This window comes from Nerophis ophidion, linkage group LG18 (genome assembly GCF_033978795.1).
Source record: "Nerophis ophidion isolate RoL-2023_Sa linkage group LG18, RoL_Noph_v1.0, whole genome shotgun sequence".
NCBI lineage: Eukaryota > Metazoa > Chordata > Actinopteri > Syngnathiformes > Syngnathidae > Nerophis > Nerophis ophidion.
In genome coordinates this window covers 4,717,224-4,742,457 of record NC_084628.1, presented here as the reverse complement: position 1 = coordinate 4,742,457, position 25,234 = coordinate 4,717,224, and the positions used below count along the sequence as shown (strand labels likewise).

At 40.6% G+C, this 25,234-nt stretch overlaps 2 protein-coding genes across 2 annotated transcripts in view; both read right to left on the bottom strand.

Annotated features, from left to right (window-relative positions):
• Positions 1 to 8,160, bottom strand: part of fxyd6 (FXYD domain containing ion transport regulator 6) — a 53,697-nt gene extending 45,537 nt beyond the window's left edge. The window contains exons 1-2 of the mRNA XM_061878583.1: positions 7,027 to 8,160; positions 6,842 to 6,946 (exon numbers count right to left, since the gene is read on the bottom strand). The gene's annotated coding sequence lies outside the window, so the exon portion shown is untranslated. The remainder of the gene's footprint in view (positions 1 to 6,841; positions 6,947 to 7,026) is intronic.
• Positions 8,161 to 8,851: 691 nt separating this feature from the next.
• tmprss13a (transmembrane serine protease 13a) overlaps positions 8,852 to 25,234 on the bottom strand; it is a 70,829-nt gene continuing 54,446 nt past the window's right edge. The window contains exons 10-13 of the mRNA XM_061878582.1: positions 19,645 to 19,743; positions 15,723 to 15,865; positions 15,481 to 15,633; positions 8,852 to 10,348 (exon numbers count right to left, since the gene is read on the bottom strand). Of these exons, the coding sequence (XP_061734566.1) occupies positions 10,334 to 10,348; positions 15,481 to 15,633; positions 15,723 to 15,865; positions 19,645 to 19,743 (410 nt within the window). The 3' untranslated portion in view covers positions 8,852 to 10,333. The remainder of the gene's footprint in view (positions 10,349 to 15,480; positions 15,634 to 15,722; positions 15,866 to 19,644; positions 19,744 to 25,234) is intronic.

The following is a 25,234-nucleotide window of genomic DNA, read 5'->3' as shown; positions in this document are numbered from 1 at the left end:
ACTAATACACCCCCATACCATCACAGATGTGTAAGTTACCCATGCCTTGGGCACTAATACACCCCCATACCATCACAGATGTGTAAGTTACCCATGCCTTGGGCACTAATACACCCCCATACCATCACAGATGTGTAAGTTACCCATGCCTTGGGCACTAATGCACCCCCATACCATCACAGATGTGTAAGTTACCCATGCCTTGGGCACTAATACACACCCATACCATCACAGATGTGTAAGTTACCCATGCCTTGGGCACCAATACACCCCCATACCATCACAGATGTGTAAGTTACCCATGCCTTGGGCACTAATACACCCCCATACCATCACAGATGTGTAAGTTACCCATGCCTTGGGCACTAATACACCCCCATACCATCACAGATGTGTAAGTTACCCATGCCTTGGGCACTAATACACCCCCATACCATCACAGATGTGTAAGTTACCCATGCCTTGGGCACTAATGCACCCCCATACCATCACAGATGTGTAAGTTACCCATGCCTTGGGCACTAATACACCCCCATACCATCACAGATGTGTAAGTTACCCATGCCTTGGGCACTAATACACCCCCATACCATCACAGATGTGTAAGTTACCCATGCCTTGGGCACTAATACACCCCCATACCATCACAGATGTGTAAGTTACCCATGCCTTGGGCACTAATGCACCCCCATACCATCACAGATGTGTAAGTTACCCATGCCTTGGGCACTAATACACACCCATACCATCACAGATGTGTAAGTTACCCATGCCTTGGGCACTAATACACCCCCATACCATCACAGATGTGTAAGTTACCCATGCCTTGGGCACTAATGCACCCCCATACCATCACAGATGTGTAAGTTACCCATGCCTTGGGCACTAATACACCCCCATACCATCACAGATGTGTAAGTTACCCATGCCTTGGGCACTAATGCACCCCCATACCATCACAGATGTGTAAGTTACCCATGCCTTGGGCACTAATACACACCCATACCATCACAGATGTGTAAGTTACCCATGCCTTGGGCACTAATACACCCCCATACCATCACAGATGTGTAAGTTACCCATGCCTTGGGCACTAATACACCCCCATACCATCACAGATGCTGGCTTTTGAACTTTGCGTCGGTAACAGTCTGGATGGTTCGCTTCCCCTTTGGTACGGATGACACGATGTCGAATAATTCCAAAAACAATTTGAAATGTGGACTCGTCAGACCACAGATGGTGGCAGGCATTGAGCAAGAAAACATAATATAATGACAAAAACATAAAATTAAAGAAGAAACACAAACCAGAAACCGGGAGGACAAACTGGAAACAGGGATCCAGCAAACAGGAACTAGGAACAAACAAACTGGAAGCAGGGAACAAAAAGACAGTAAGCTACAAACACATACTGACATCGACACGACTGGTAAAAATGACAATAATCCAGCACTGACTGGAGGAAAAAGCAGGTTTAAATAGTGGCTGGCTGATTGACACCAGGTGTGGCCAGGTGCCAATCAGCCACAGCTGAGGGGACACAGCACTCAGGGAGACAAACAGGAAACCAAAATAAGAGTGCTGACAGGAACCAAAGACAAAGGCAGAGTAAAAACTAAGACATAGTCAAACTGTCAGGGACAAGCCTGACAATTTTATATGCATTTCCTGCATGTGAACCTTATGCATTCATTAAATAAAACAAAGTGTTGATTTTGGTTATCATTTGTGAACAAACACCCACACGGTCTCATGTCATCCAATACAAAATCTGCACCGACAACAATAGGCATCGACTGAACAATTTGTCACGCAGGTGTTTTTAGAATATTTTGACCCTCTCAAGCAATTTAAATAGTAGAAACACTGCAAACTAAAACCACAATAGTAAAATATATGGTTGTGAAATATATCTTGTTGGTAAAACAATGGATGGATGGATATTGCAGGTGTGCCTAATGTAATGAAGGAGGCTCTTAAAGAGGCTTTTAATGGAATATATTATGATAACCCTTTATTGGTTTTTGCACTTAGAAAATACAACTCAATTAGCAGTATTACCATAAATCAATTAATCATTAAATCATTTCAATCAGAAATTAAAGCTGCAAGCAGCAATTGACGGGGTGGATTGGGCTGCTGCCCCCGCGACCCAAACCCAGATAAGCGGTAGAAGTAGGATGGATGGATTATTACACAGAGAAAAAGTTGTATACACATGTATTATGCATCAGTCTCATAGTAATAACAGTTGTAAAGTGGTGACGGATATATATATCTACATATATCCATATTTAAAAGTTATTTCTTTCCATCCCTCCATCCATCTTCTTCCGCTTATCCGAGGTCGGGTCGCGGGGGCAGCAGCCTAAGCAGGGAAGCCCAGACTTCCCTCTCTCCAGCCACTTCGTCTAGCTCTTCCCGGGGGATCCCGAGGCGTTCCCAGGCTCATGACCATAGGTGAGGATGGGAACGTAGATCGACCGGTAAATTGAGAGCTTTGCCTTCCGGCTCAGCTCCTTCTTCACCACAACGGATCGGTACAACGTCCGCATTACTGAAGACGCCGCACCGATCCGCCTGTCGATCTCACGATCCACTCTTCCCCCACTCGTGAACAAGACTCCTAGGTACTTGAACTCCTCCACTTGGGGCAGGGTCTCCTCCCCAACCCGGAGATGGCACTCCACCCTTTTCTGGGCGAGAACCATGGACTCGGACTTGGAGGTGCTGATTCTCATTCCGGTCGCTTCACACTCGGCTGCGAACCGATCCAGTGAGAGCTGAAGATCCTGGCCAGATGAAGCCAACAGTACCACATCGTCTGCAAAAAGCAGAGACTTAATCCCGTGGCCACCAAACCGGAACCCCTCAATGCCTTGACTGCGCCTAGAAATTCTGTCCATAAAAGTTATGAACAGAATCGGTGACAAAGGGCAACCTTGGCGGAGTCCAACCCTCACTGGAAATGTGTCCGACTTACTGCCGGCAATGCGGACCAAGCTCTGACACTGATCATACAGGGATCGGACTGCCATTCTTTCCTTTAGTCATATTTGCAATAGCTAGTGTTCCATTTTGTACTTTTTTTTAATCTTTTCTTTATCTCATGACCGATGGTACACTGTAGACGACCTTGAACTTGAAATGCAGGAGTAGCAATACTCCTTATTTCTTTCTGTCTCCAGCTGAGGAAAACAATAGGGGGGCGGGTTCTCAGATCAACTCAGGCGATACAAATTAAAGGTGTTGTTACATGAAATGGTCTCCCAAAGCTTTGGATTAGAATGTCAAAATACCTATTCTGTTTAGGATTCATTTAAAATCAGTTTGTGTCATCAAAAGAACTTGGGGTTGACCAGCAACTTAAATTCCCTCGGAGGAACATCTGGTCCAAACGCAACAGTGGTTTGGGCATTTTATAAGGACGCCTTACTGTTGTGGTTTTCAGGACTACGAGGAAGACCCAGGACACGCTGAAGAGACTATGTCTCTCAGCAGGCCTGGGGGCGCCACGGGATCCCCCGGGAAGAGCTGGTGGAAGTGGCTGAGAAGAGGGAAGTCTGGGCTTCCCTGATTGGGCTGCTGACTCTGCGTTCCAAGCCCAGATAAGCGGTAGAAGATGGATGGATGGATTATTACACAGAGAAAAAGTTGTATACACATGTATTATACATCAGTCTCTTAGATTTGTTATAAACTATTTCATCAACTTTTAATCAAAAGGGTTCAATCTCACTCCTGTGCTTATTTGAAGCCGACACGACAAACGGCCTCAGAGGAGATCATGTTTGAAAAAAAGCGGGACTAAACAAAACTAGCAACACTAAGCACAACAGTCTACAGAGGACAATTATCCAGCCCTGAAGGAGGGACCCAGGTGGAACTAAATGGAACTAATGAATGAGAATCAGGTGTGCTGGCAGGAAATATTGACAACACAAGTGCACCAGAACAGGAAGTGATTCTAAACACAGGAAGTAGAAACTAGAAATAACACTGGACAGGAATTCAAACACCAAAACACAGGAAATTTCTCCATTTATGCAAATTGTGCTAGTTCTAGGTTGGTCATTTTGATGCAGTGGATCTAACCGGCTACCATGTTTTGATTATGTTACACAAAAAACAACAACATTCATTTCCCGTGAATTTGTTTTAGTACAAAACAATGACCTAATTGATTTAAATAAAAAAAAAATTGTGAATATCAGTCAAATTGTATTTATACAACACTTTTCATGCATAGGCAACGTGCTTAACGCCAGTGTTTTTCAACCAATTAGTGTGCCGTGAGATACAGTCTGGTGTGCCGTGGGAGATTATCTAATTTCACCTATTTGGGTTTAAAATATTTTTTGAAGAGCAGTAATTATAGTCTGCAAACTATGTGTCAAGTTGTTGAGTGTCGGTGTTGTCTAGAGCTCGCCAGAGTAACCGTGTAATACTCTTCCATATCAGTAGGTGGCAGCCGGTAGCTAATTGCTTTGTATATGTCGGAAACAGCGGGAGGCAGAGTGCAGGTAAAAATGTGTTTAATGCTTAAACCAAAAATAAACAAAAGGTGAGAGTCCCTAAGAAAAGGCATCGAAGCTTAGGGAAGGTTATGCAGAACAAAACTAAGACTGAACTGGCTACAAGGTAAACAAAAACAGAATGCTGGACGACAGCAAAGACTTACTGCGGAGCAAAGACGACGTCCACAATGTGCATCCGAACACGACATGACAATTAACGATGTCCCCAGAAAGAAGGATGAAAAACAACTGCACTATTCTTGATTGCTAAAACAAAGTAGACGCGGGAAATATCGCTCAAAAGGAAGACACGAAACTGTTACAGGAAAATACAGAAAAAAAGAGAAAAAGACACTAAAATATGATGGTTTCTGCTGGTGGTGTGCCTCTGGATTTTTTTCAATGCAAAAAAAATGTGGCTTGGCTCAAAAAGGTTGAAAAACACACAAAACCATGTATATATATATATATATATATTAAAAATAAATAAATAAATAGAAAACAAATACAAATAAAATAAAACAAATGCATGCATGACATAACATGGCAGTGAAGATTGAAGAAACACGCCACCTTTGAGGCATCCACGCCGCAGAATTTATGTTAATACAGGTGTCCATAACCTTTTGGACCTTGGGAGCCCTTCTTTTTTTTTTTTTTTTACTACACAGGGACCCGGGGCCCATCCAAATATTGACACTAGTGACTAGGTAACCTGACTGATTTGGTAATTATATCTAACCTACTTACAGTTTACAACCTTGTCAAATGATATGAAAGCGTGTGTTGATTACAAAGATTATTATCAAAGTTGATAAATACTAACAATAAATACTAATCAAATAAACTGCAAAAAATGTACATAAAATTACGCAAAGCTAATATTATTTCCAATTAAATTAATGATAAAAAATAATACATGTTTCCTGACTAAACTGTCAATAAAAGAAAGTGCAAATGACAATACATCATTTCCACATTAGTTATAATTTTTGCACTTAAAAAACTTCTCTATGACTTCTTGTCATAGAGACTTCTTGTCACTACTGCCACAAGTGGTAGGAAAGTGTATTGCAACTGCAGCTGAGAAACAGATATTTTTTGGCGGTTACAAAATATATCCATCCATTGTCTACCGCTTATTCCCTTTTGGGGTCGCTGGCGCCTATCTCAGCTACAATCGGGCAGAAGGCGGGGTACACCCTGGACAAGTCGCCACCTCATCGCAGGGCCAACACAGATAGACAGACAACATTCACACACTAGAGCCAATTTAGTGTTGCCAATCAACCTATCCCCATGTGCAAAATATAAATTATGATAAATACATAAAATATACTGAGATAACATTACTGTAACAATAAATTAAAAAGTGTGGTTTTTTTTTGTGTGTGTGTGTAATGGTGCTCAAAATAAAATAATGCTTCGGTTCCCTAATTCCGCCAGACCACGCCCTCTGACGTCATTTAAAGGTAACCCTCAACATATAGACTCCTGGCGCTGTTTTGTACTGTTTTTATAATGTTTTATACTGTTGTTGAACTGTTTTGATTATTGTTTCTCATCTGTTTGTTATTGTTAAAATGTATAAATAAACATAAAAAAAAATAAAAATAGACTCGCTGTGTCTTCCGTGTCCGGGATCTACAAAGGAAATGTCATGACGTCACAGGGTTCCCTCTCGCATTTTTACGCCGACAAAATCCGGGACTTTTATGCGGAGGGGGGGATGACGTCACGATGGTGTCCTGTCACCATGGCAACCACGTCTGAGTGGCTCCTATATGTGCGTCTATGACAGCGGCTTTAAGGTCATTGAGGACTCGCCGCTCACAAAGAAGGGGGGGGGGAGTGGGCGTGGCTATTATGCGAACGTGGCCACATTTTTTTTTTTTTTTTGAGTTGCAGTAATAAACAAAAGACATTCTTCCGCCACGAGAATGACGTCATGCGGTTTATTATGTTGCAACAAATGTCATTCAACCTGTGGATGACGCGATGCGTGGGGGACGTCCATCATCCACCCAATCATTTGCATAAATATATATATTTTTATATAAATATATAAGCGTCACGACTTTTGTTTGCATTCAAACGCTATTTTTGGATCAGGTATGCAGCAAAAACGGTGTTTTTTGTTTGTTTGTTTTTTTTTTTGCTTGCTGCAAGGAGGCACGCCCTCTTTGTGCAGCACACCAAAAAAAAAAAAAAAAAAAAAAAAATAGGTGGGGTCTGAACATTTAACTATGCAAATATTGAAAAAAAAAAAAAAAAAAAAAGGCATCATGATGCAAATGACATGATGACGTTTGCCAACTTACCGCTTTTCTCCCGACAAGTCAGCAAATTGGTAATCCGCCCGCTGCAATCACTCGGCTGCTGTCAAGAAATGTTCTCATCTGTCAATAAGAGCCGGCTGGTTGACCCTGGAGGAGGAGGAGGAGAAGAGAGATGGCATGGACAACAATATGATCTTCTGGAATGACTGTTTTGTATTCTCACTCACCCCTCCTTCCTTCCCTCTCTCTCTCCATCTCTCTCTCTCTCGGTCCTGAGGTCAGCCAGGCAAGACAAAGCTTTTTTCTTTTTTTTTTAAAAGCATTTATTCATATTTGGACATTTAATCATACTGAAAAATGTGTTCAAAAATATGACATTTGATTTATATATATATTTGAAAAAAATCACAGTGTGCATATCATAATTAGTCATGCTCGACACATATAATAAAGTGCCCTTTATGGTTTTAAGTCAGATATGTGTCCGCAGCTCCATGAATGTGTATTTATTGCAGTGGAACATCTATAGTGGATTTCCCCTTAGAAAAGTCTACTCCCAAAAGGCCGGATTGGTCAAATCACGGCACGATAACTTAAAAATAAAGACAACTTCAGATTGTTTTCTTTGTTTGAAAATAAAAAATTCACATTCTGAAATTGTAGGAATCATAAAGTTTTTTTTTTACACTTACATGTTGTGGTTAATAGTATTTTATCTTTATTTGTCGTTAATGTTCATCAGTCAACTCATTGTTGTTCATTTTCAATCTATTAGGATAAAAAAATAATATCATAAAGTTTGTTATTTATGTAGTTTGATCATTTTCCTCGACTGGTGCACTAACATGTGTTTTTTTTCCACATATGTAGCATCATCTACAGCAGGGGTGCCCACACTTTTTCTGCAGGCGAGCTACTTTTCAATTGACCAACTCGAGGGGATCTACCTCATTTATATATATCATTTATATTTATCTATTTATGAAAGAGACATTTTTGTAAACAAGTTAAATGTGTTTAACGATAATACAAGCATGTGTAACACATATAGATGTCTTTCTTTCACGAAGACAAGAATATAAGTTGGTGTATTACCTGATTCTGATGACTTGCATTGATTGGAATCAGACAGTAATGATGATAACGCCCACATTTTCAAATGGAGGAGAAAAAAAGTTGTCCTTTTTGCACAATACCACATGAAAGTGGTTGGTTTTTGGCATCTAATTCATCCAGCTTCCATACACTTTACAAGAAAAACATTGGCGGCAAATTCCGTAGCTTGCTTGATTGACATTCACGGCACCCGAGGGTCTTGTGAGATGACGCTGGCTGCTGCCAGTTCATTATTATGAAAAATGACAGAGAGGAAGGCGAGAAACACTTTTTATTTCAACAGACTTTCGCGCCGTCCCTTCCGTCAAAACTCTAAAGGCCGACTGCACATTTCCTATCTTCACAATAAAAGCCCTGCTTCATGCTGCCTGCGCTAACAAAATAAGAGTCTCGGAAAGCTGGCGTGCACAAGTGATGTGCACGCCAGCTTTCTGAGGGATCGCTTGTGCACGCCAGTTTTCCGAGACTCTGTATTTAGTTAGCGCAGGCAGCATGAAGCAGGGCTTTTATTGTGAAGATAGGAAATGTGCAGTCGGCCTTTAGAGTTTTGACGGAAGGGACGGCGCGAGAGTCTGTCGAAATAAAAAGTGTTTCTCGCCTTCCTCTCGGTCATATTTTCATAATAATGATCTTGCAGCAGCCAGCGTCATCTCACAAGACCCTCCGGTACCGTGAATGTCATTTAAGTGACGTCTTGGTGAAGATTGATGATCACTCATTTTTAGGTTTATTTTTTTTAAAAGCCTGGCTGGAGATCGACTGACACCCCCCCCGCAGTCGACTGGTAGCTCGCGATCGACGTAATGGGCACCCCTCACCTACAGAGATACAAATAATTGCTATTGTGACATCTAGTGGACACATTTAGAACAGCATTTTCTTTCATTAAAAAATTTCGGCTCATTTTTATACTTAGCAAACTCATCCTGCGGGACGGATAAAACCTGTTCGCGGGCATTACGTATGGCACGCCTGGTGTACAAATCATAATGTTGTGGTTTTTTTTTACACTTACATGTTGCGGTTATAATTGTATTTTATCTTTATTTGTCGTTATTTATATTTTCTGAATAAATGATGTTATAATGTTCATCAGTCAACACATTGGTGTTCATTTTCAATCTATCAAGATAAATTTTTTTTTATCAAAATTCAATTAAGATGTTATTCATGTAGTTTGTTAATTTTCCTCGACTGTTGTACTAACATCAATCAGTCAATGTTTATTTATATAGCCCTAAATCACAAGTGTCTCAAAGGGCTGCACAAACCACAACGACATCCTCGGCAGGGCTGTCAAGCCAAATTTCTTCCCCCCTACAAAAACCTTCCCCCCCATTTACTTCCGGGTTCATGATTAATTGACGTTAAGTTAATGCTATATTATAAAAAAAAAATTAAAAAACAATTTACAAAAACAAGCTATGGGATGACGCATTTACTTCCGGGGTCACGTTTCCTCTTATTTCATCCCATTGTTTGTGTTTGTAAATTGTTTTTTAATTTTTTTTATAATATAGCGTTAACAAAACGTCTGTATTTTTTATAATATAGCGTTATTTCCAAAATTGTGCACACTACTGAATTGGGGTCTTACGACCACTTATGTGGACACGTATACTGCCATCTGGTGGGGTCAGAAGAGTATAACATACAATGGAATTTGGGGAAAAAAAAAAAATTAAAAATTAAAATTAGCATGTCATTACACATGAAGTATATGTTTGTGTACTTATGGAATAAGTCAATAATATCCTTTTTTTTTTCTTTGTCATGAAAAAGGGACGTTTTTTCATGAAAAAGGGAGGTTTTTGTGGTTGGTGCACTAATTGTAAGTGTATATTGTGTTTTTTTATGTTGATTTAATGAAAACATTTTTTTTTTTTTTTTTTTTTATAAATAAAAATGAATAAAACATTCTTCTGCGGCCCGGTACCAATCGCGGCCCGGTGGTTGGGGACCACTGATTTACACCACACCTCATTTTTTCTCAAGACTGAGTCACGCAGCCTTGATAAGAGTCGTCTTCACTTCTTTTTGGAATATGTGTTTAAAATTAAAAAAAAAAAGCCAAAGAAAAATCAAAATAAATGTGATCAAATTCCTAGTCCCACTATAGAGGTTCCACTGTTGCAGTTTGGCATCTCCAACATTTGATTAGTGATATCGGAGTAAGGAATCAGTGCAGCAGCAATAGATGAATCAACACACCGCTGTAAACATGACATTTGGTAATTGTACTGCTTGTACATCTTGCCTCATCCCCTCCGTCTCCAACATTAGCAACCTTCAATCCGTCTTGTCTGGAGCGTCTCCCCTCATTGGTCCATCCGTCTTTGTTGGAAGACAGCTTCACAGTGCAGAGTTCAATGCAGACGAGGGGGAAACCAGATAGCCGGCCGGCAGCAAGAAGTGACATTAGGGCCTTTCATGCTGTCACAGATGAGGAGGCAACAAATCATTTACATGAACATTTTTACAAAAATCAATGTTCTGAATCATTATTCACTGTGAAGTGAACATTTCTGTATCGACTCGATTAAGCTTGTGCAAGAGTGAGTGGTTGTCCAATTGAAGCTTTTCTGTGTTTATATGCAAGACCCACATAATGTTTCTACAAACCCCGTTTCCGTATGAGTTGGGAAATTGTGTTAGATGTAAATATAAACGGAATACAATCATTTTCAACCCATATTCAGTTGAAAAGACAACATATTTGATGTTAAAACTGATAAACATTTTTTTTTTTTTTGCAAATAATCATTAACTTTAGAATTTGATGCCAGCAACACGTGACAAAGAAGTTGGGAAAAGTGGCAATAAATACTGATAAAGTTGAGGAATACTCATCAAACACTTATGTGGAACATCCCACAGGTGTGCAGGCTAATTGGGAACAGGTGGGTGCCATGATTGCGTATAAAAACTTTCACAAGAAAGGATGGGGCGAGGTACACCCCTTTGTCCACAACTGCGTGAGCAAATAGTCAAAACAGTTTAAGAACAACGTTTCTCAAAGTGCAATTGCAAGAAATTTAGGGATTTCAACATCTACGGTCCATAATATCATCAAAAGGTTCAGAGAATCTGGAGAAATCACTCCACGTAAGCAGCATGGCCGGAAACCAACATTGATCGACCGTGACCTTCGATCCCTCAGACGGCACTGTATCAAAAACCGACATCAATCTCTAAAGGATATCACCACATGGGCTCAGGAACACTTCAGAAAACCCCTGTCACTAAATACAGTTTGTCGCTACATCTGTAAGTGCAAGTTAAAGCTCTAATATGCAAAGCAAACGCCATTTATCAACAACATCCAGAAACACAGCAGACTTCGAGATCATCTAAGATGGACTGATGCAAAGTGGAAAAGTGTTCTGTGGTCTGACGAGTCCACATTTCAAATTGTTTTTGAAAATATTCGACATTGTGTCATCCGGACCAAAGGGGAAGCGAACCATCCAGACTGTTATCGAAGCAAAGTTCAAAAGCCAGCATCTGTGATGGTATGGGGGTGTATTAGTGCCCAAGGCATGGGTAACTTACACATCTGTGAAGGCACCATTAATGCTGAAAGGTACATACAGGTTTTGGAACAACATATGCTGCCATCTAAGCGCCGTATTTTTCATGGACGCCCCTGCTTATTTCAGCAAGACAATGCCAAGCCACGTGTTACAACAGCGTGGCTATGTAAAAAAAAAAAGAGTGCGGGTACTTTCCTGGCCCGCCTGCAGTCCAGACCTGTCTCCAATTGAAAATGTGTGGTGCATTATGAAGCGTAAAATACAACAGCGGAGACCCCGGACTGTTGAACGACTGAAGCGCTACATAAAACAAGAATGGGAAAGAATTCCAATTTCAAAGCTTCAACAATTATTTTCCTCAGTTCCCAAACATTTATTGAGTGTTAAAAGAAAAGGTGATGTAACACATTGGTGAACATGCCCTTTCCCAACTACTTTGGCACGTGTTGCAGCCATGAAATTATAAGTTAATTATTATTTGCAAAAAATAAATACAGTTTATGAGTTTGAACATCAAATATCTTGTCTTTGTAGTGCATTCAATTGAATATGGGTTGAAAAGGATTTGCCAATCATTGTATTCCGTTTATATTTACATCTAACACAATTTCCCAACTCATATGGAAATGGGGTTTGTATAAAAAGGGATTGAAATTTTACTAGAATTTTGCAGGAATTTAAAGAGTATTAGTATCAGGCAGCATGGCTATATTGGATTAAAAGAGTGTAAAGGTGACTAAATGGTGTTATTTATTGTCTCATAATTAGAGATGAAGGCAGGCCGATAAATGCTTTAAAAAATAATATCGGATATTATCGGTATCTGTTTCAAAAAGTAAAATTAAAGACTTTTTAAAACACCGCTGTAAGGAGCGGTTCATATTCCAGTCAGCAGCCCCTCTCCTCTCCCTTCTCCCACACACGACAAAGTAGTTGACGACTGCAGCATGAGAGGTTTACTGGCAACGCTTGCCCACCCCTACCAATTGGGTTGTGTTTTTCCTTGCCCTGTTGTGGGATCTGAGCCGAGGACGTCGTCGTGGCTTGTGCAGCCCTTTGAGACACTCGTGATTTAGGGCTATATAAGTAAACTTTGTTTGATTGATATTTTCAATTACATAAAAATACTATGAAAAAATTCAGCCCCTGTTCATCTTTTTTTATTGTGACTTTTTACTCTATTTTTAATAATTTCTTATTTTTTTACAATACACCACACGCATTTGAGCTTCTATTTTGTACTGTTATTTTGTTCATCAACCTATCGGTTGTCAGTCAATAAATAAAATGAAAAACAAGACAGAATATCAGTAAACACTAAACAATTATTGGAAATATATCATATACCATATTTTCCGGACTATAAGCCTCTCCTTTTTTTTTTTTTAACTTTGTGGCTTGAACAAATGTGCGGCTGATATATGGATTTTTCTCCCCCACGGCCATAATGTTTTGTATACAACAAACTTACACAGTAGCAACAACGACACAGGGACTGAAAAGGTATGTTATTGTTTGTGCTATGGCGCCATCTTTAGGACAATTTTGCTCACTGCAGGTGCTGTGGATTGAAAATCTACAGTATCTTTTTCTGTTATGTGACTTGAACCAGAGGTATAAGTGCTGTTCAGTATACTAGTCTTCCATAGCGTTTTTTTTTTACTACTATGGTTTCTTCTTTCATTACTAAGCAACGTTTGCAAGTTTTACAATATAACTAAAACAATTCATACTTGGTAAACAGTCAAATGCTTCTTCTTCATGCATATTTGTACGTGCTATCGTCGTTAGCATGAGCTACCGTAATATGCTCAAGGTTTACAAGTGTCTGTCTTAGTATTACTCGCTTACATTGGCATTCTTTTTGTGTTGTTTAAATTTTACAAATTTCTCAGTAAATAGACCAAAACGTCACTGTGACGTTATTGAGTCTGTTTAGCTAATTGGAGAGCTAGCTTTCGCAGCTAGTGGGTTCATTATTGAGTTTTTGGTTTTGTTTGATCAGCCGTTTTTCTGCCACGTTACAGGCACAGTTTGAAAACAAATTAAGTATGTAAATAAACATTTATACAATGTTTCCTAGTAAATATCTCATTTCACAACATGTGCAGCTACACCGCAAAAACTGAAATCTAAGTAAGATTATATATCTCAAATAAGGCTGATATTTGCTTATTTTCCGTCTGATAAGATAATTCTTCTCACTCAGCAGATTTTATGTTAGTGTTTTACTTGTTTTAAGGGTTTTGGTCCTAAATGATCTCAGTAAGATATTACAGCTTGTTGCTGAGATTTTACGACCTATATCGAGTAAAACATGCTTGAAACTAGAATATCAACTGTTGCAAAGCTGTGTGATCAACACTCAAAAGTATAAAACTACTTTTTTAAAGTAATATTTTTTTATTTCAAGCATGTAAAAAAAAAAAAAAAAAAAAAAAGTCATGACTTTGACACAATTGTGTCTCATTAAAACAGACTTTGCGGTTTTATTTTCAATGAAACAATAGAAAGTACGTACTCATATAGTAGTACACTTGTTATTAGTGAGAATATACTTATTTGAAGGTATTTTTGCGTTCATTGAGGTTAGTTAATTTTACTTGTTTTGTAAGTCTTGACAAGCCAAATGTTCTTGTTCTATTGGCAGATAACTTCGCTTCGTTCAAATAAAATACCCCTCATTTTGTATTTTTTTCTCTTGTTTTTGAACACTGACTTTTTGCAGTGTAATAAATGGAAACATATTTTTTCCTTCCAAAAATTAGTGGGTGCAGCTTATATTTTTCGGACTATAAGTCGCAGTTTGGCTGGGGGGGTGCGACTTATACTCAGGAGCGACTTATGTGCTTATTAGTTATTCCCAAAGCCCAAAAAAAGTCTGCGGGCTATAGAGAGTTTTCATTTCGGGCTCCAGTACTCTGGAATGCCCTCCCGGTAACAGTTCGAGATGCCACCTCAGTAGAAGCATTTAAGTCTCACCTTAAAACTCATTTGTATACTCTAGCCTTTAAATAGACTCCCTTTTTAGACCAGTTGATCTGCCGTTTCTTTTCTTTTTCTCCTATGTCCCACTCTTCCTTGTGGAGGGGGTCCGGTCCGATCCGGTGGCCATGGATGACGTACTGGCTGTCCAGAGTCGGGGACCCAGGATCGGACCGGTCGCCTGTGTATCGGCTGGGGACATCCCTGCGCTGCTGATCCGCCTCCGCTTGGAATGGTTTCCTGCTGGCTCCGCTGTGAACGGGACTCTCGCTGCTATGTTGGACCCGCTTTGGACTGGACTCTCGCGGCTGTGTTGGATCCATTATGGATTGAACTTTCACAGTATCATGTTAGACCCGCTCGACATCCATTGCTTTCCTCCTCTCCAAGGTTCTCATAGTCATCATTGTCACCGACGTCCCACTGGGTGTGAGTTTTCTTTGCCCTTATGTGGGCCTACCGAGGATGTTGTAGTGGTTTGTGTTGTGGTTTGTACAGCCCTTTGAGACACTAGTGATTTAGGGCTATATAAGTAAACATTGATTGATTGATGTGTGAAATGATTAACATATTACCGTAAAATATCAAATAATATTATTTATCTCATTCACGTAAGAGACTAGACGTATAAGATTTCATGGGATTTAGTGATTAGGAGTGACAGATTGTTTGGTAAACCAGTTATTTGAATGACTCTTACCATAATATGTTCGGTTAACATACCAGGCACCTTCTCAGTTGGTTATTTATGCCTCATATAATATACACTTATTCAGCCTGTTGTTCACTATTCTTTATTTATTTTAAATTGCCTTTCAAATGTCTATTCTTGCTGTTGGGTTTTATAAAGATAATTTCCCCCCAAAAATGCGACTTATATGTTTTTTTCCTTCTTTATTATGCATGTTCGGCAGGTGCGACTTATACTCCACAAAATACGGTACTGGTGTGCTGTATTGCCCAGAGATTACGGTAAATATAGCAATATGAACAATTATTTAATAACATTTTATCCAAAAATCATGAATCCGTTATTGTTTGATTTACCTGCATGTTGGTGTAGATCCAAGGAAGAACATTGCTGACTCTGGTGTAAACACCCGGCCTGTTTCTCTGAGCACAGCCTTGCCCCCAGCTGGTGATGCCCACCAGGTACCACAGGTCATCAGTCTGACACACCAAAGGCCCACCACTGTCGCCCTGGAGAAACGAGAATAAACATAATTTAAAAAAGGAACGCATTTTTTTCTTCATATGACTTTGAATGTGCGTGGTTTGCAATTACTCACCTGACAGGAATCTCGCCCTCCCTCCAGGTGTCCGGCACAGATCATGTTGGCGGTCACAGCTCCGGCGTACACCTGACCGTTGTTGCACACGTCTGTGCCGATGATGTCCACTGTCACCTCCATCAGATCAGACGAGATACCACCTGCACGTGAGAAAAATAAGGCAAAAGACAAATATAGGGATTTTAGCTCCAAGGGCGTAGAATTGGGTAGGGACGCTAGGGACACGTCACTATCAATATGTTTGGTCAATGATTATGGCACAGAAAGGGTTACATGATGTGCGTCCCAAAGTCACCAGCCTTGGCGTCACTATAGACAGCCATTTTAAACTAGACAAACAAGTCAATGGCGTTTTAAAATCGTGTTTTTATCACCTTCGTCTTTTAGTAAAGGTTAAACCCTTTTTATCTTTTAACCTTTTTGAACAAGTCGTGCATGCTTTTATTTCAAGTCACCTGGACTACTGCACTGCACTTTATGCTGGTATTAGCCAAAAAGCTCTCTCCCGGTTGCAGTTAGTCCAGAACGCGGCAGCAGGACTTTTAACAGCGGCCAGGAAACGCCAGCATATAACCCCAATTCTTCAGAGTTTGCACTGGCTCCCTGTTCATTTTAGAATTGAATTTAAAACATTGCTGTTTGTTTTTAAATCTTTACATGAACTGGCACCTCAGTATATCTCGGACCTTATCCAAATTTACATTCCTGCGCGCGCTCTGAGGTCCGAGAGCCAGTTCCAGCTCGTGGTGCCCAAGACCAGACTTAAGACCAGGGGAGACAGGGCCTTCTCTGTGGTCGGCCCTAAGCTCTGGAACACTCTGCCCCTCCATGTTCAAACTGCTTCCACAGTGGAGTGTTTTAAGTCTCGTCTTAAGACCCACTTTTATTCTTTGGCTTTTAACACTACGTGAGTTGTGTGGTCCTCTGTGTTTTTTATACACTTTGATTTTTATTTTACTGTTTTAATTGATTTTACCCTTTAAAATAGTTTTAATCATATTTGTTTTTATAGGTTTTATATTTATTTATTTTTATTCAGTCATTGGTGGAGCATAATATATATATATATATACTTTTTTTATTTTATTTTATTTTTTTATTTTTAATTTTTTACAATTGTTTTTAACATGGCTGTGCAGCACTTTGGAAACGTTAGTGTTGTTTAAATGTGCTATATAAATAAAGTGGATTGGATAAATGTCGGTCCCTGCTAGAAGTCTATCCTAAATATCGCTCCCTGATTGGTTGCCGCTTTCATGCTAACTTACGTGTGATTGGCTGCCCCCGCTGTCACTCTTCACTGTGGAAAAAAAACAGTCCCACCTATTCAGACGTTAGCTCCAAATTAGCACTGCATCTCGTCTTTTCCTCCGCTTTTTTCCCAGGTGAAAGTCAATGCTCAGTCCCCTCTACCATTGTTAACCCTCCCCGTAGGTGAAAGTTAACCTTAAACATGTGAATTCAACTACTTTAGTCCGTTTTTTTTAACATCGTAAAAACATCAGCTGTCTTTTTCTACGGACTGCAACAGTCCGTTGTCATGGATACATGACAACAACTTCCATTCATACGTGCCTGAGGCGGAGTGATAGCCTGCGCTGTGATAAGGCTTGAGAATAGTAGCCGTGCTCAATATTTAAACCACGGTTAACAGCCAATCAGATCGCCGGATTTCACCTTTCCGTTTTATTTTGTGAAATTTTTTTTAGTTTCATGTAACATATTTACGGTACAAAAGCAGCAATAGAAAGAAGTAGATGAAGGGAAAAATTGTGAGGGATTTAAACACAAGTTGGGGAAAAGATTGTTACAGTTCATTTATGTTTATTTACAATGTTGTATTGCATGAATGTATTTCTGATGTTGTTGATGGACAGTAGGCTATGTTGATTGACAGTATGATGCACTGTTGCACTACAGCCCTACACTAAAGAATAAAGATGAGAACTCTTCCAAGTTGTCTCCTTTGCTTTCATTTTAGTTACTTTCAGAGGTGGGTAGTAACGCGCTACATTTACTCAGTTACATCTACTTGAGTAACTTTTGGGATAAATTGTACTTCTAAGAGTAGTTTTTATGCAACATACTTTTACTTGAGTATATTTATAGAGAAGAAACGCTACTTTTACTCCGCTCCATTCATCTGCAATCAGGTCGCTACTCGCTACTTTTTTTTTTATCGATCTGTTAATGCACACTTTGTTTGTTTTGTTTTTGTCAGACACGCATTCAAAGTAGGAACTACGCATGCTTGCCTTTCACCAATCACATGCAGTCACTGGTGACGTTGGACCAATCAAACAGAGCCAGGTGGTCACGTGACCGTCACACGTCGAACCCGACATGTTGAAAAACTTATTGGGGTGTTACCATTTAGTGGTCAACTGTACGGAATATGTACTGTACTGTGCAATCTACTAATACAAGTTTCAATCAACCAATCAATCAAAAGTGTAAAGGAAAAAAGACACTTTTTATTTCAACCGTACTTTCCGTCAAAAGCCTAAAGACTGATCGCACAGTTCCTGTCTTCACAATAAAAGTGCCGCTCCATCGCGCCTGCGCTAACAAAATAAGAGTCTCCGAAAGCCAGCGCAAACAAGCGAGCAAGCTACGGAGTTTGCCGCCAATGTATTTCTTGTAAAGTGTGTAAAAACGAATATGGAAGCTGGACAAACAAGATGCCAAAAACCAACGACTTTCATGTGGTATTAAGACGGAAAAGAGGAACTTTTTTTCTCCTCCATTCGAAAACATGGACGTCTGATTCCAATCAATGCAAGTCATCAGAATCAGGTAATACACCAACTTATATTCTTGTCTTCATGAAAGATAGGAATCTATATGTTAAACCTGCATGTATATTCATTAAAACACCTTTAACATGTGAACAAAAACGGCTAAATAAATAAATATAAATTATATACTGTATATATAAATGTGTACATATACATATATATATATATATATATATATATATATATATATATATATATATATATATATATATATATATACACATATATATATATATACATACATACATACATACATACATATATATATATATGTATATATATATATGTATAATATGTGTGTGTATGCATATATGAGGTAGATCACCTCAACTTGGTCATTTATTAAGTAATTGATAAACGTTGAAAAACTTATTGGGGTGTTACCATTTAGTGGTCAATTGTACGGAATATGTACTGAACTGTGCAATATAATAATACAAGTTTCAATCAATCAATCAATCAATCAATCAATGAATGCCTACTGAGCCTATGGTGCTGTTAAGTTATTGTGGCTCAATTTGCCTTAATTTTTTATTTTATTTTAATGTATTATTACTTAATATATATTGTTTTAGTTGCTTAAGAGATATTCCTGGCTCTGAATTTGCTCATTGCTATTTTTATGTTTTTGTGCATTATTTGTTGCCGTCATCATTAAAGGAACAGGTTACTCATCAGTTACTCAGTACTTGAGTAGTTTTTTCACAACATACTTTTTACTTTTACTCAAGTAAATATTTGGGTGACTACTCCTTACTTTTACTTGAGTAATACATCTGTAAAGTAACAGTACTCTTACTTGAGTACAATTTCTGGCTACTCTACCCACCTCTGGTTACTTTACCCTATAACATCTGCATGACGTGAAATTATGATTGCTAATGTAAAAAAAAAAAAAAAAAAAAAGTTAACTTTCAGAGTGCTGCCTTGGAGCACTTTTGTGTCCCCACCAATCTCAAAATCAAACCTACTCCCTTGTTTAGCTCAATGTTGTGAAATATGTCAGACCTGGCACTAACTGGATGGACAGGGCGCACCAGGATTTACATCATCGGTTTCCCAGTCTGACTGCCTTCTGTTTGTGGACGCTATCATCAAGGTAGGGACAAAATAAAACGTACCTGATCCTGCCTGGGTGGTGCCGAAGCCGGAGGTCCAACACGTGGTACCGTCAGGAAATGGCTGTTCTCTAACTGGCAGACATGCTGGGTGAACATCAACTGAATGGAAGACAAAAAAAAAAAAAGGAGGAGCTCCATATGAGAGATGCTTTCGCAGCAGGAAATACACAGAAGAAAAAAGATATGCTTTGTCATAAAAACTTTGTATTTCAATGGCATTTTTTTTATTATTTAATGTCACAAAATGACTACCGCAGTTACAGCGGTTTCATGCAATTTGGTTGGCTGTCATTTAAAAAGCCTGACATGTAGCTGTTGAGGCTGGGTGCAAAAAAAACAACAACACGTCATTAAAAAAATACTGAAAAGGTAAAAGCCTGATGGCTTCATCTGGCCGGGATCTTCAGCTCTCACTGGATCGGTTCGCAGCCGAGTGCGAAGCGACCGGAATGAGAATCAGCACCTCCAAGTCCGAGTCCATGGTTCTCGCCCGGAAAAGGGTGGAATGCCATCTCCGGGTTGGGGAGGAGACCCTGCCCCAAGTGGAGGAGTTCAAGTACCTAGGAGTCTTGTTCACGAGTGAGGGAAGAGTGGATCGTGAGATCGACAGGCGGATCGGTGCGGCGTCTTCAGTAATGCGGACGTTTTATCGATCCGTTGTGGTGAAGAAGGAGCTGAGCCGGAAGGCAAAGCTCTCAATTTACCGGTCGATCTACGTTCCCATCCTCACCTATGGTCATGAGCTTTGGGTCATGACCGAAAGGATAAGATCACGGGTACAAGCGGCCCAAATGAGTTTCCAGGTCTCTCCCTTAGAGATAGGGTGAGAAGCTCTGCCATCCGGGAGGAACTCAAAGTAAAGCCGCTGCTCCTCCACATCGAGAGGAGCCAGATGAAGTGGTTCGGGCATCTGGTCAGGATGCCACCCGAACGCCTCCCTAGGGAGGTGTTTAGGGCACGTCCAACCGGTAGGAGGCCACGGGGAAGACCCAGGACACGTTGGGAAGACTATGTCTCCCGGCTGGCCTGGGAACGCCTCGGGATCCCCCGGGAAGAGCTAGACGAAGTGGCTGGAGATAGGGAAGTCTGGGCTTCCCTGCTTAGGCTGCTGCCCCCGCGACCCGACCTCGGATAAGCGGAAGATGATGGATGGATGGATGGATGGATGGATGAAAAGGTAAATGTTAGAATAATTGTATCTAAGTTATCACAAAAACCTTGTGTTACATCGAGTTCCTGGCAAGAACCAACCAAGAAGAAGGCTTGTAAAACTCCACTGAGTAGGGGGGGGAAGCAACATGGAGGTGTTCTGGTTCTTTCATGTATTGTAATCAACAGAAATATATTGTCTTGACCCAAGAACTGCAAAAGCGAAGAGGAAGCAGGACCAGACTCCCCTCCAGGCGCCGCTTCTTTGAACTGTTTTACCACCTTTTCTGTGAACTGTTTACGACGGTGGCAGAGGGGTTAGTGCGTCTGCCTCACAATACGAAGGTCCTGCAGTCCTGGGTTCAATCCCAGGCTCGGGATCTTTCTGTGTGGAGTTTGCATGTTCTCCCCGTGAATGCGTGGGTTCCCTCCGGGTACTCCGGCTTCCTCCCACTTCCAAAGACATGCACCTGGGGATAGGTTGATTGGCAACACTAAATTGGCCCTAGTGTGTGAATGTGAGTGTGTATGTTGTCGGTCTGTGTTTGCCCTGCGATGAGGTGGCGACTTGTCCAGGGTGTACCCCGCCTTCCGCCCGATTGTAGCTGAGATAGGCGCCAGCACCCCCCGCCACCCCAAAAGGGAATAAGCGGTAGAAAATGGATGGATGTTTACTACCCTCGTCCCTTAGAAACAGCTGTTGCTGTTGGGAAAGTCCAAATAAAAAGAGGTGGCGTAAAATGAAGTGTGAAGGGAATTCTATTTATATAGCGCTTTTCTCTTGTGACTCAAAGCACTTTACATAGTGAAACCCAATATCTAAGTTACTTTTAAACCAGTGTGGGTGACACTGGGAGCAGTTGGGTAAATTGTTTGGCCCAAGGACACAACAGCAGAGACGAGGATGGCGGAAGCGGGGATCGAACCTGGAACCCTCAAGTTGCTGGCACGGCCGCTCTACCAACCAAGCTATACCGCCTCAATCTTTCGCCAGAGCTTGTTGAGACACTGTACAAGGGTAAAGTGTCCGGGCGTCTCTCCTCAAATTGAGCCAAATTGAATTCTGTCTCTGTTTAATTCTTTGCTTCTTGTCTTGTTTAATAGATGTCATCAGTCTTTGAACCTGACAGTAAAGGACACCAAAACGCATAAATTACAACCCGGGGATAGGTTGATTGGCAACACTAAATTGGCCCTAGTGTGTGAATGTGAGTGTGAATGTTGTCTGTCTATCTGTGTTGGCCCTGCGATGAGGTGGCGACTTGTCCAGGGAGTAACCCGCCTTCCGCCCGATTGTAGCTGAGATAGGCGCCAGCGCCCCCAAATGGGAATAAGCGGTAGAAAATGGATGGATGTTTACTACCCTCGTCCCTTAGAAACAGCTGTTGCTGTTGGGAAAGTCCAAATAAAAAGAGGTGGCGTAAAATGAAGTGTGAAGGGAATTCTATTTATATAGCGCTTTTCTCTTGTGACTCAAAGCACTTTACATAGTGAAACCCAATATCTAAGTTACTTTTAAACCAGTGTGGGTGACACTGGGAGCAGGTGGGTAAAGTGTTTGGCCCAAGGACACAACAGCAGAGACGAGGATGGCGGAAGCGGGGATCGAACCTGGAACCCTCAAGTTGCTGGCACGGCCGCTCTACCAACCAAGCTATACCGCCTCAATCTTTCGCCAGAGCTTGTTGAGACACTGTACAAGGGTAAAGTGTCCGGGCGTCTCTCCTCAAATTGAGCCAAATTGAATTCTGTCTCTGTTTAATTCTTTGCTTCTTGTCTTGTTTAATAGATGTCATCAGTCTTTGAACCTGACAGTAAAGGACACCAAAACGCATAAATTACAACCCGGGGATAGGTTGATTGGCAACACTAAATTGGCCCTAGTGTGTGAATGTGAGTGTGAATGTTGTCCGTCTATCTGTGTTGGCCCTGCGATGAGGTGGCGACTTGTCCAGGGAGTAACCCGCCTTCCGCCCGATTGTAGCTGAGATAGGCGCCAGCGCCCCCAAATGGGAATAAGCGGTAGAAATGGATGGATGTTTACTACCCTCGTCCCTTAGAAACAGCTGTTGCTGTTGGTAAAGTCCAAATAAAAAGAGGTGGCGTAAAATGAAGTGTGAAGGGAATTCTATTTATATAGCGCTTTTCTCTTGTGACTCAAAGCACTTTACATAGTGAAACCCAATATCTAAGTTACTTTTAAACCAGTGTGGGTGACACTGGGAGCAGTTGGGTAAATTGTTTGGCCCAAGGACACAACAGCAGAGACGAGGATGGCGGAAGCGGGGATCGAACCTGGAACCCTCAAGTTGCTGGCACGGCCGCTCTACCAACCAAGCTATACCGCCTCAATCTTTCGCCAGAGCTTGTTGAGACACTGTACAAGGGTAAAGTGTCCGGGCGTCTCTCCTCAAATTGAGCCAAATTGAATTCTGTCTCTGTTTAATTCTTTGCTTCTTGTCTTGTTTAATAGATGTCATCAGTCTTTGAACCTGACAGTAAAGGACACCAAAACGCATAAATTGAATTTGCTTTAATCAGCCCCTTAAATCCTCTGGCAGCTATAAATGTTGCTGAATAGACGATATGTCAGTATTTTTTTATTTTTTGACCGTCTCAAAATGTAGACAGACCCACAGAGGATGGAGGATTCTCGTCTGTCCATCATCTGTCTGTGCAACGCAGGCACTGATCATGCAGCTGTGTGTGGATTTTGGAACTGTCACTTTGGACATCCTTCTTATGCCGGCTAAATAAAACGCACAATAGTGCGTGAAAACGGTGATGAGTGTAGATAAATCACTTTGCGTGTGCTCACTAATTATATTTGCATCTTCTAAATAATCCACCCGTATACAATATCCTACCCTAATACCCTACATTGGAATATTACCCTTCGAGTGCAATACATCCGACATTTATTATCATCACTCCGGTACTCTTGTCTTGTTCTGTATATTGCACAATATTTTGTATATTGTTTTGTATATTGTACAGGATTGCTTAATATGTTTATTGGATAGCAGTCTATTTGTTTCAATTCTTAGTTCAATCAATCAATCAATGTTTACTTATATAGCCCTAAATCACTAGTGTCTCAAAGGGCTGCACAAACCACCACGACATCCTCGGTAGGCCCACATAAGGGCAAGGAAAACTCACACCCAGTGGGACATTGGTGACAATAATAACCCAGTGGGACGTCGGTGACAATGATGACTATGAGAACCTTAGAGAGGAGGAAAGCAATGGATGTGGAGCGGGTCTAACATGATACTGTGAAAGTTCAATCCACAATGGATACAACACAGTCGCGAGAGTCCAGTCCAAAGAGGATCCAAGACACAGCAGCGAGAGTTCCGTTCACAGCGGAGCCAGCAGGAAACCATCCCAAGCGGAGGCGGATCAGATTTTTGGGCTTTGGGAATCTTGGGCTTTGGGAATCACTAATAAGCCGGAGTCCTTTGAACGCAGATTTCTTGCCGGGACATATGGAACAATACAATCGGCAAGATAAGAAGATGGAGCTAGACCGTGTAGTATTTTATACGTAAGTAGTAAAACCTTAAAGTCACATCTTAAGTGCACAGGAAGCCAGTGCAGGTGAGCCAGTATAGGTATATATATAGGTATATACAGTATAGGCGTAATATGATCAAACTTTCTTGTTCTTGTTAAAAGTCTAGCAGCCGCATTTTGTACCAACTGTAATCTTTTAATGCTAGACATGGGGAGACCCGAAAATAATACGTTACAGTAGTCGAGGCGAGACGTAACAAACGCATGGATAATGATCTCAGCGTCTTTAGTGGACAGAATGGAGCGAATTTTAGCGATGTTACGGAGATGAAAGAAGGCCGTTTTAGTAACGCTTTTAATGTGTGACTCAAAGGAGAGAGTTGGGTCGAAGATAATACCCAGATTCTTTACCGTGTCGCCTTGTATAATTGTTTGGTTGTCAAATGTTAGAGTTGTATTATTAAATAGAGTTCGGTGTCTAGCAGGACCGATAATCAGCATTTCCGTTATATCTTTATTACTTCTTGTGTAATTTATTTTTATTCCATATTTGTTCCCACTAGCGCACCTTAAGTTGGAGTCCTTAATCTCGTTATATGCAAATATAATGACAATAAAGTCCATTCGAGATGCTACCTCAGTAGGAGCATTTAAGTCTCACCTTAAAACTCATTTGTATACTCTAGCCCAGGGGTGCCCACACTTTTTCTGCAGGGCAGCTACTTTTCAATTGACCAACTCGAGGGGATCTACCTCATTTATATATATCATTTATATTTATTTATTTATGAAAGAGACATTTTTGTAAACAAGTTAAATGTGTTTAATGATAATACAAGCATGTGTAACACATATAGATGTCTTTCTTTCACAAAGACAAGAATATAAGTTGGTGTATTACCTGATTCTGATGACTTGCATT